The sequence below is a fragment of the Natator depressus genome, chromosome 1, assembly GCF_965152275.1.
Source record: "Natator depressus isolate rNatDep1 chromosome 1, rNatDep2.hap1, whole genome shotgun sequence".
Lineage (NCBI taxonomy): Eukaryota > Metazoa > Chordata > Testudines > Cheloniidae > Natator > Natator depressus.
The window spans coordinates 57,167,659-57,179,756 of record NC_134234.1 but is presented as its reverse complement, the minus strand read 5'-3'; the positions used below and the strand labels follow the sequence as shown (position 1 = coordinate 57,179,756).

General features: G+C 47.7%; 1 protein-coding gene across 1 annotated transcript in view; it reads left to right on the top strand.

Moving 5' to 3' along the window:
• Positions 1-12,098, top strand: part of SETDB2 (SET domain bifurcated histone lysine methyltransferase 2) — a 97,961-nt gene that overhangs the window by 4,474 nt on the left and 81,389 nt on the right. Inside the window, exon 5 of the mRNA XM_074960670.1 lies at positions 1,257-1,379. Coding sequence (XP_074816771.1) covers positions 1,257-1,379 — 123 coding nt within the window. The remainder of the gene's footprint in view (positions 1-1,256; positions 1,380-12,098) is intronic.

Sequence of the window (12,098 nt, the reverse complement as noted above, 5' to 3'; positions counted from 1 at the left end):
GACAAGAACATAAAGATTCCTCTCTAAGTATGATAAAGTTATTGAGAAATTAGTTAAGTGATAAAACAGATGTACTGTAGTTCTTCCTGGATTCTTTCATAGGCAAAGAAGGAGCATCTTAATACTAATAATACATTTCCTTGTCCTGACTGATTTTGTGACACATTGAAGAATACACTTTTTATTAGAGACCTTTCCAGTTAAAATATTGGCAGCACTAGGCGTTCCCACAAAAGGGTTCCCCATGTCGACTGTAGACTGTGGACTCATGTGCCTTGCAAGAGAGAAGAGTGTGGCGCCAGGGACTCTTATTAATTGGTTTTTCCGTTTAAAAAAAAAATGCTTTTTATAACCATTCCCAAGGAGGGAGGTATGCTTCTGGGTGTAGTAGAAGTTAATAAAACTAACACCACTTGGCAAACAAATGTGTTAAGCTGCGCTTGCCTGAAAATATTTACGGGTTTTTTCTGATAAATATACTGAGTATATTCTTAGGATAGCACAGTTATCAACTTGTGGAGATGTGAAAAAGTATAAAAGCTTGGTAAAAATACCTATTGTATGATGCAATCCAGTCAACTAAAAATTTTGTTCTTCTTAATTATTTTTATGAGCCTCAGTTATAATTCATCTCTAGCAGGAATAACTTAACAGCACCCAGAAAGAGAGAGAAGATTTTAAACTTCCTTCCTGTTTGATGGTACCAGAATTTTAACAAGGGACACTTCTGAGCATAGGTGCTGACTCTGCGGGTGCTCAGGGACTCAAGCACCCACAGAGAAAAAATAAGGAGTGGAACTGGCTGGGGCTGCTGCTCTGGCGGCCCTGGGGCTGCCCCGCCCGTCCGCTGTTGAGCGGTGGCTACCCTGCTGCTCACTCCTCTCTGCCCTGTCCCCCCAATGCCCTTTTAAGGCAGGAGGGGGCAGAAAGGAGTCAGCAGGAGGCGTTCAGGGGAGGGAGCGGAGCAGGGGTGAGGCCTCGGGGAAGGTGGGGATAGCCAGTGTGCAAAACCAAAAGTCAGTGCCTATGCCTCTGAGTCTCCAGAAAGCCCCTCAAGCACATCACTTGATTACACTTTCATTTTCAGTTTATATTTAGGGCCAGATTTAAGTGGCTAAAAATGTAAAGAGGGGTTTGGTGGGATTTTTAAAAGTGCCCAGGAGCCTTTGAAAATCTCACTATGTCCCTAAATGCTTGTTAAAATCTGGGCATTAGAAACTGTATGCTCTTGTTGTAAACAGAAATGTGCATTTCAGGTGATGCACAGATGTTTTGGAGGCAAATGGAAGATGAAAGAGTGGACTTCATATTTGAGCAGGTGCAAAACGTATTGCTGTCTCTGAAACAAAAGATCAAGGATGGAACTGCAACAAATGAAGGTTTGAAACCCTTGTAATAGTTATGCATGACTAGAATCAAATCTTGGGCCACCTTACCTGAAGCTGTTTGATAATTTGCCAGACCTTAGCTGTAAGTGTACAAAAAAAATACTGTGCCCAAGGATGGTGGTATTATAATTTATTATTCATATTATCATAGCACCCAGGAACACCAGTCTATGGACCAGGACCCCATTGTGCTAGATGCTGTACAAACATGGAACAAAAAAAGAGAGAGCCAGCCCCAGAGAACTTGCATTCTATCGGTACATCTGTACTAGCGACTATACACATCAGTGCATGTCCATAACCCCCCTACTGTCCACACCTAAACTCCAGAAGCACATGTCTGAAGGTTAGTAGAGGGCACGTAAGCTAACACGCCTGAGGAATGTGGGCAAATACATGTATGGCCCCACACCCGTGCCAGTTTGCAGTTTTGACGGACAGAAAGGGGCATGTATCAGGTCTTGAATTTCACTAGTCCTCCATCCCCATTCCCACAATGCACTGAACTTGTTTCTGTCTAACCCTCCTTACTGAATCTATAAATGTCTCTGTTGTCCGTCCATCCTTCCTTCCTCCCCCAACCCCGGTTTTCACCAGTAGTAGCAAGCTGCACTGACTACATCAAAACAACTTTTCCCTACGCTCTTTAGCTCAATATGGGTAAATGTGAATCCTGCTCCAAGAGCAGCCACCCAACCCACTAGCGACATTCACATGCCAGTCAACGTGTGCTCAGAGTACAATGTCCTCTACTACTTGCCTGGAGTGGCAGGAACAAATATCTGTACCGGGAAATTTCACAGAGGATGGAGTTCAGGGGACTCTGTCCTCATACTGGGAACACATCAAGCACTTGAGGGTCCTGGACAGAAAAGCAAAAGACTCCAACAATCGCTCTGGGAAGGCTCGTCGTACATGCTCCTTCTATGATGGTCAGAAGGAGGTGCTGTCAAGGGCTCCCAGTACAAAGCTTGAAGTGGCTCACGCTCCTTTCCTCAAGTCCCCCAGCCTCAATGTCTGACAGGAGGCTAATGCGGGCCAGGGTGAGGAGGCAGCAGGGACCGTAGAGGATGCCTGGAAGACCCAGAGGACAAGGAGTATGTGATTCTCCACCGCTACCCAAAGGAGCTGGTTAAGGAAGGCCTCTCCCCTGATGAAACTGAGGAGGACCCTGAGCTGTGGCAGGAACCAGAACTCAAGGCTGGTAAGTTACAGTGGACCCCCATACACACCCTCCTCGCCAATATCCCCTCTTGCTCTGGTGCTGTACTCCTGATTTTAAAATTCAGGGCATTTGCAGTACTTGTGCACTGACTTTTCCTCCCTGGATAATATGCCATGCATTGCTGTGTCTCTGAGTTTGAACTGCAGTGCTGTTCAAACACCCTGTCCTCTTACCAGATTCCTTCAACTCCGCCGACCTCCATCCAGCCCCTGCTCTGCTCCATCCCGAAATGGTCCCCAAGAAAGACACTACTATAAGTCAATGATTTTATTGATTTTTCAATCAACAACTATTATGCATTTAGCTAAAGTAGGGTCTTACAAACAGATTATTAATGAAAAATCATTGTGCATTTCTCAGCCAGCAGTCTGGCAGCAATGGTCCCAGAGCTGTCTGGTGTGGGAGAAAGGAAGGGGCAAGTTAGAAAGCTCCTGATTGGGGATGGGACAATTGTAGAAAACATATAGGTGTTTGTGTAAAGTTAGTGACAGCTGTGTTTCATTGCTTGGAAGATTACACCCCCCTGACCTTACCATCCCCTTACAAATGGGAGTGGCACAAAATGGGGATGGTGGGAGTGATGTTGCGGGGCAGCGGGGTTAGGTCCGGGCTAGGGAAGGGAACAGAACACAGTAATAGAATGCTTTGGTTGTTTGGGGAAAAGTTACTCACAGGAGTCCTTTTTCCCATGGAAGATTACAACATTTTTACCACCCCCATTCCTGGTGTCTGGCCTCTCCCTGCACTGAGCCGTGGTGCACAAGCCAGGGGAAATGGGGAGGAAGAAGAATCAAGTCTGGTGTTTGGATAAACACGGTGCGGTGTTCCTTTGCAGTGGAGAGTTGTGGTGGTTACCTGAAACCACAGGGAAACAAAGTTGCAGTGTGGCTCTTTTTTAACATGTGCATTTCATCATTGTTAGGCAGGCATCGTCAGTGGTTGGAGCAGGAGTTTGTATTCAGAAATCAGAGCCAAGGGTCAGCGCTGAAGTCAGGAATGGGAGCTGAGAGTCAGGACTAGGTTTTCTGGAGTGAGCTAAGGCTGCATCAAAGGCTGAAGCAGGGCTGGATCAAGGCAGGAGCAGGCTGGGAACAGGTAGGCACAGGAGCTGTTGCAACTGTGGGTGAATACTTTGAGCAGCCATTGAGCTACTGGTTCTGGGCTTAAGAGCCAGCCTGCTGACTCTTCCCACCAGTCAGGTGGTGTAGCCAATAAGGTAGCCGACTACAGGCCCACTGGGCTCATTCGGTTATCCAGAAACTGGCTCTGCTGCAGTCCCTGCTTCCTGACAGTATCCCCTGACCCCCACCCCGAGGGTGCCTCCTTGGGGCCTGGTTTCTTGGGAAACTTCTGGTGGAACTCTTGCAATAGGTCTGGAGTGTGGATGTTCTCTACCAGTTTCCAGGATGGCTCCTCCAGACAGTAACATTCCCAGGCCACCAGGTACTGGAGCCTTTCCCTAACTCGCCAAGAGATGAGGATTTCATGAATCAAGTATTCCTCCTGTCCACAGACTGTTATGCGTAGCGCTGGCATGTTGGAGAAGTTTGGGTATGGGTCATCAATGCAGGGCTTTAAAAGTGAGATATGAAAGACGGGATTGATCTCAAGGACTTGGGACGCTGTAACCTGAAAGCCACTGGCTTTACCTGTTCTATAATCTTGAAGGGGCCCAGGTATTGGTAGTTTAGTTTGGTGGATGGGCAGCTCAATTTAAGGTTCTGAGCAGAGAGCCACATGTGGGAGCCTGTGGCCAAATTGGGGAGCAGCCTGGTAGTCTTGATGTGCATGATGTTTATAGACTTCTTTGGAGGACTGCAAGTATTCCTTGCGCTCCCGATGCACCTGGTGTAGGTGGGAAGCTAAATCTTCAGCGGCTAGTACTGGGGAGCTCACAGGTCAGTCTGTGTGGAAGTGAGGGTGAAAGCCATAGTTTGCAAAGTGGACTACTTTGGACTGCGGCTTGGACTGCATTGTTATATGCAGAGTTGGCACAGCATAGCAGGGAAAGCCAGACATCCTGGTGACAACTCAAAAGCAGCAAAGATACTGCTCAGTATTTGATTGACTCTGTGCCCACTAGTCTGCGGGTGACAAGTGGAAGATGTGACTGGCTTGATGCCAAAGAGTCTGAAAAATTCCCACCAGAATCAGGAAATGAACTGCGGACCTCAGCCCAATACAGTGCCCATCGGTAGCCCATGATAGCGGAAGCCGTTTTCCAGGAAGAGCTGATGAAGCATCCCATCTTTGTTAGAATCCTAGAATATCATAGAATATCAGGGTTGGAAGGGACCTCAGGAGGTCATCTAGTCCAACCCCCTGCTCAAAGCAGGACCCAATCCCCAACTAAATCATCCCAGCCAGGGCTTTGTCAAGCTTGACCTTAAAAACGTCTAAGGAAGGAGATTCCACCACCTCCCTAGGTAACGCATTCCAGTGTTTCACCACCCTCCTAGTGAAAAAGTTTTTCCTAATATCCAACCTAAACCTCCCCCACTGCAACTTGAGACCATTACTCCTTGTTCTGTCATCTGCTACCACTGAGAACAATCTAGATCCATCCTCTTTGGAACCCCCTTTCAGGTAGTTGAAAGCAGCTATCAAATCCCCTCTCATTCTTCTCTTCTGCAGACTAAACAATCCCAGTTCCCTCAGCCTCTCCTCATAAGTCATGTGTTCCAGTCCCCTCATCATTTTTGTTGCCCTTCGCTGGACGTTTTCCAATTTTTCCACATCCTTCTTGTAGTGTGGGGCCCAAAACTGGACACAGTACTCCAGATGAGGCCTCACCAATGTCGAATAGAGGAGAACGATCACGTCCCTCGATCTGCTGGCAATGCCCCTACTTATACATCCCAAAATGCCATTGGCCTTCTTGGCAACAAGGGCACACTGTTGACTCATATCCAGCTTCTTGTCCACTGTAACCCCTAGGTCCTTTTCTGCAGAACTGCTGCCTAGTCATTCGGTCCCTAGTCTGTAGCGGTGCATGGGATTCTTCTGTCCTAAGTGCAGGACTCTGCACTTGTCCTTGTTGAACCTCATCAGATTTCTTTTGGCCCAATCCTCTAATTTGTCTACATCCCTCTGTATCCTATCCCTACCCTCCAGCGTATCTACCACTCCTCCCAGTTTAGTGTCATCTGCAAACTTGCTGAGGGTGCAATCCACACCATCCTCCAGATCATTAATGAAAATATTGAACAAAACCGGCCCAAGGACCGACCCTTAAGGCACTCCACTTGATACCGGCTGCCAAGTAGACATGGAGCCATTGATCACTACCCGTTGAGCCCGACAATCTAGCCAACTTTCTATCCACCTTAAAGTCCATTCATCCAGCCCATACTTCTTTAACTTGCTGGCAAGAATACTGTGGGAGACCATGTCAAAAGCTTTGCTAAAGTCAAGGAGCAACACGTCCACTGCTTTCCCCTCATCCACAGAGCCAGTTATCTCATCATAGAAGGCAATTAGATTAGTCAGGCATGACTTGTCCTTGGTGAATCCATGCTGACTGTTCCTGATCACTTTCCTCTCCTCTAAGTGCTTCAGAATTGATACCTTGAGGACCTGCTCCATGATTTTTCCAGGGTCTGAGGTGAGGCTGACTGGCCTGTTGTTCCCAGGATCCTCCTTCTTCCCTTTTTTAAAGATGGGCATGACATTAGCTTTTTTCCAGGCATCCGGGACCTCCCCCAATCGCCATGAGTTTTCAAAGATAACGGCCAATGGCTCTGCAAGCACATCCGCCAGGAGGTTGACAACAACCAGGATTACTGAGTGTCCCTAGGAGCATGGCAGTTCTACAATGAATTCCATTGATATATAGTAGACCATGGCTGTAGAGGTAAGGGAAGAGGCTGGGGGAGACCTAGGGGAGTTGATTGTGGGTTTTTGGTATGGGCACAGAGATCGCAGATAATCCTTGATGTAATCTTGTAGGCTTGGCCACCAGAAGCTCCTCAAGACCAGATTCCAGGTCTTGAACTGGCCAAAATTCACCCTCCCACAGGGAATCATGGCATAGTGTCAATAGCTGATGACTAGGTTGTTCCTCCGGAACACAGATACAACCCTTGCAACAAAGGAGGCTATTCTGTAGTCTGATCCCTGAGTTGCGTATGGTATCCATGTTGTTCAGAGCCAGGCAGATCTGGATTACGAACAGGTCATCAAGGAGAAGGAAGCGTATGGAGGGCGTTGGGCTGTTGTCGATTGTCCTATTAACAAAGTTGGACACCTTGAGCATGGTGGCAGAGGGCTCTTCACTAGGTTTGAGATATTCATCTTTATGGGATAGGGCAACAGCCTTCCCTTTTCTCTTCCCTGGGCGATAAGTCATAGCAAAGTTGAGGGAAGTGAAAAAGAGGGACCAGTGGGTTTGGTGTTGGTTAAGGTGTCTAGCAGTCCATAGATACTCTAGGTTTTTGTGGTCCATGGGAATCAGGCTTCTTCTAGGAAGTGGTGCCACTCCTTGAAAGCTGACTTAATAGCCAGTAGCTCCATGTCCCAACGATGTTTTTTTCCACCAGCATTAGTTTGAAAGTAAAAGGCACAGGGATAAAATAGATTGCGGGGGCCTGCATGTTGAGATAATACTGCATCTATGGTGTCGGCCTCAGTGCTAAATGGTTTAGTGAGATCTGGGTGAATCATGATTGGTACTGAGGTGAATGCTGCCTTCTGTCAATCAAAGGCCTACTGAGCCTCCGTGGACCAGGTGAACCAGGCTGCTACTTGTAGGCGCACTCTTATAGGTGCAGCCAGGCTAGAGAATCCTTTAATAGATGGCCTGTTGAAATTGGCAAACCCCAGGGATCACTGGATCCTGCATATATCCTTGGGCACAGCCCAGTCAGATATTGCTGTCCCGTATGTGGGTCTGTGGGTCCATGGCGAGTCCGTTGGGTGAGATGATATATCCCAAGAATTCCACTGTATCGTTATCAAACTCACATTTCTCGAGCTTTGTATAGAGGTGGTTTTGGCAGAATCTCTCTAAGACAGTGTGTGCATGATCATTGTGGAGGTCTTGACTTCCAGAGAAAATGAGGATGTCATTCAAGTAATTGACAATAAATTGGTCCAGCCGTCCGTAAAGATGTCATTTATGAAATGGTGGAAGGTCACAGGGGCATTGCACTACCCAAATGGTATGACAAAATATTCGAAGTAGCCATCCCTGGTACAGAAGGTGCTCTTCCATTTGTCTCCTTCCAGGATCCTCACCAAGCTCTAAGTTCCACAGAGGTCCAACTTTGTGAAGACCCCTTGCTAAAGCAGAGTCTTTTGAGCAGCTCATTAATAAGTGGTAAAGGGATACTGGTTTCAGACTGTAATCTTGTTCACTACTCAGCAGTACACACAAGACTGGAGGGAGCCACCTTTCTTTGCCACAGAGAAGCTGCGGGGATGTGGAGATACAAATGAACCTCTTCTGCAGGTTCTCCTCAAGATAGGCCCAGAGTGCCTGTAGTTTGGGTTCGGAGTGCACGTAAATGCACCTGAAGGGATTCTCTGCTCCCAGCTGGAGGTGAATGGGGCAGTCGTGGCTCCAAGGGAGGGGTAGGATGTCAGATTTCTTTTTGTCTGACATGTTGGCAGAGTGTGGATATTTAACATGAATCCGTGGAGTTATTTGGGAGGTTGTGGGCGTTGCCGGGGTAGCTTTTGAATCCTTTCTTTGCATCTCTGAATTCCTTGGAGGAACGAGTGTGCCACAAAGGGTTACTGGTCCCAGAGCGTCTCTCATGAAATAAGTTTGTCGGCAAGATGGAAAATCAAAGCATACTGTGCTTGACTGCCAGTGGATGCGAGGGTCATGGGTGATGAGACAGGGGACGTCAAGGACAACTGATGAATGTGGTACACAAATCTGTCCAAACCGGAGAATTTCTTGGTGGTCTCAAAGGGTAGTTACCTCTAAGGGAGCTGTCTGGTGGGTGATTGATTTGGATGAAAGGGGTGACCCATCTGTGAACTCCACTAATTCAAATCTTTGTGCTGGGTGAGGATACTGTGTGGTCGGGTGAACTGCAGGTCTGTGAAATTGTCTGAGGCACCCAAGTCCACCAGTGCTTCTTGGTTGATACCAGGCATCTCAGGGTGCTGGTGCTGGAGAGGGAGTTGGATTGGCCATCACCAGGGTACCGGCGGATGAGAGTTGGTGTACGCTGCTGGGAGAGGGGAAGGGCACCTATCCAGCCTGGAGCTTCCTGTCAAGGCTGGGGTTTGGTGTTTCTCAACCAAGGTGTAGATTGGACTTGGCAGGACAGCTTGGTGCAAAGTTTGCAGTATAGGCTTGAGGCCTGGCATCAATTCTGTAGCTAGGCCTGGTTGACTTGCATGGGTTAGGCCAGTGGAGAGAGGACTAGTGATGCGGGGGATGGGGCAGGGCTAGTGGGAGCCAAGAGGACCACCTTTTTTCTTGGTGCTGTTCTGTCAGGCAGTTGTTGATCTTGATGCATAGGCATCCAGGCCAGAAGGAGAGTTTATATATGCCAGTTCATCCTTTAGGCCAAGCCAGAAATGATAACACGACATTAATATTGTCATTTAGGCCCAGAGGTAGTAGCACAGGGTGGCCTTCTTCCACTTGAGGTCTACTACTCAGTGCTAGAACTCTGCTATGTATCTATAGCAACTGGCCAGCACCCCTGTTAGAGCACTTGAAGCACGGTTTCAGCCATACGCTTGGAATTTGCGTCAGCGAAGATCACTGCCATAGCTTGAATGAAGTCCTTAAATTGTCCCAGAAGCAGGCTTGATTTTTTTCCAGCAGCAGAGATGCCCAAGGCAGTGCCCCCCAGTTAGCAGGCTAACAATCAGACCCACTGAGGCTTGGTCAGTGGGTTACAACTGTGAGTGTAGCAGAAGTAGGAGCTTGGGTTTGCCGGGGGCAGGAAGCTGACGGTGGTACAGCTTGGGCTTGCAGGACTGCATTCTGCACCTGCATGGTGACTGCCAGGGCTTGCAAGGTCTGTAGAGCTCCCGCTGTGTGTTGGAGAGAGATTGGCCTTTGTAGAATCCATGCTCACCATATCAGTTCTAGTTCCCTTAGCGTTTGTGCTGGGCTGCTGAAACTGTCAATGGCTGGGACGTGGGTGGTCATGCCTAGTGTGACAGGAGTTAGAGCAGGAGTTGGTGGTCAGGAACTTGAGCCCAGGGTCAGAGCTGGAGACAGAAACACAAGAGTCAGAGGTCAGGAATCGGAGCTGAAGGTCAGGATCTGGTTATCTGAAGTGAGGCAAGGCTGGGTCCAAGGCATGATTAGGGCTAGGAACAAGTAGGGACAGGAACTATCACTGCACTAGGCAAATGCTTTAAGCAGCAGTTTAGCAGCTGCTAAAGAGCCAGTCTGCTGACTCTTCCAACCAATCAGGCCATGTAGCCAATCAGGCAGCCTAACTACAGGCGAGCTGTGTTCATTAGGTTGCCTGGAGACTGGCTCTGCTGCAGGCCCTGGTTCCTGACAGACACAGGACAGGATTATCCGGGGAGGCTGAGGCAGATGGGGGATGTTTTTGCTTTGCCTCTCTGCACAGAAACCCCGTACGATAGCTGAGAATAGCATCAGTTCCCAGATGAATTGCTTCGCAGTCCTGTAAGCTTATTTCAGCAAATTTCTGGTGCAGCTCCAGCTGGGTCTTGAGATTCAATAGCAGTGCAAGTCTGCTTGGTCCACCTTCATAGCTGACCAACTCCGTGCATTATGTAGTGGGGGGGGAATCAGTAGCAGAAAGATCTCCTCCTCCAGAGGACTGGAAAGCCATTTCTGTTTTCAATTTTGGTACCTTGAAAACTGCTGTGTTCTCCAGATGTTAGCCATCCTTTAAAGGAGAAATTGCAAACTGGTAACATAGCCCCTGGAGGAACTGCCCCTCCTCACTCCTCCAGCCCCTTGAGTCAGTGTGAACATTTTATATTTAAAACATTAGTACATTTTTCTTAGCATTGTTAGCCTCTGTTCCTTCCTCATGGGCTGCAAAAGTCATTTGACAATCCAGGATAGTCTAACAGTTGCATTTCTGAAACCCTGAAAAGTATCAAAATTGTAGCCTTTTACAGAAAAGTTGTGTCATGGGGTGGGATTTCTTGACTTCTTCCAAAAAAAGAAAAAATTTATAATGCTGCCCTTTTCTTCTAATTGGCAGGACCTTTGGGTCCCAAGAAGTAAGCCATTCCACCGGGAGTGTAGGAGCAACAACCCAGAGATCGTAGAGGCAGACAGAGAAGGACCAGGGAAGAGTTGCTCATAGAGATGGACAGGAGGAACCAGGAGAAATTTGAATTCCTCGGAGCACAGGAGGATTGGGCTCTTCGTCAGGAAGAAACATTGATGAGCCAGTTCCTGCAGCTGGAGGCACTTCATAGGGAGTGGAAGCATTCCGTAATGGAGAGGCTCTTTGAACTGGTGGCCAAATGAGTTCAGTGTCTGCCTGCTGCTGGAGCCACTGAATCTGTCCGTGAGCCTCCAGATATCGCCCCCAACCACCACCTCTTCCTCTGGCTGCAGCTGGAGGATTCTTTTTTATGGAGCCCCCTGAGTGATTGGGTAGAGAGCCTGCAGGACTCCTGGGACCTCACCCTCACTCAAAATCCCTTTTAGGGGGAACCTCTTATTCTCCTCCTGGACGGTGAGCCTGTGGGAGTCCTGGAGCCCCACCCAGTGCCCACCCCAAAGCCCGTGCAGGAGATCTTCCCTGTTTTCCCCGAGAGAGATTTTCCCATTTCCCCTCTTGTCAGGAGGAGAGCAAGGGTAAGGGTGCAGACATTGCAATGTTTGGTCAGTGCTCATAAATGTATTCCTTTAATGTTTTAAAAATTGTTAGCGGACCTTTTTAAAAATATTTTAATTATACATTCCACATAGTACTTTTTAATAACTGTTATCGTTTCCTTGACTTGTGTGTGGCCCCTCTCTCTTAAATATAATCAACAGAAGATGTTTTCAGGTTCGGGATTGGGCCCCACAATCGATAGAACATGAAATTGAAATGATGTATTACTCTCTGTTGCCATGATATTGCAAATGCTTTCTGTCTGTCCCAAACCACACCTACCCAGGTTCAGAAATGTCCCAAGGATACTCAGGAGGGATGGGGAAAGTGCAGTTAGTGTTATGTGCTTACAGAAAACAGTAGTACTCTGCGACAACAAGAAAAGCGGTAGATAAACATCTTTATGGCTTAGTTCCCATGCAGAAATCAATATTTCAGTATCATTACAGCAGTGACAGTATCTGCCACTACCCTGTCCATAAACGGCCCCTCTCTTTGCCCCCAAAACCTTGACCAGTTGCAATCATTAGCACCACTGACAGCAAACAATTAAAAGAAGGTTTCAGAGTAGCAGCCGTGTTAGTCTGTATCCGCAAAAAGAACAGGAGTACTTGTGGCACCTTAGAGACTAACAAATTTATTTGAGCATAAGCTTTTGTGGGCTACAGCCCACTTCATCGGATGCATAGAATGTAACAT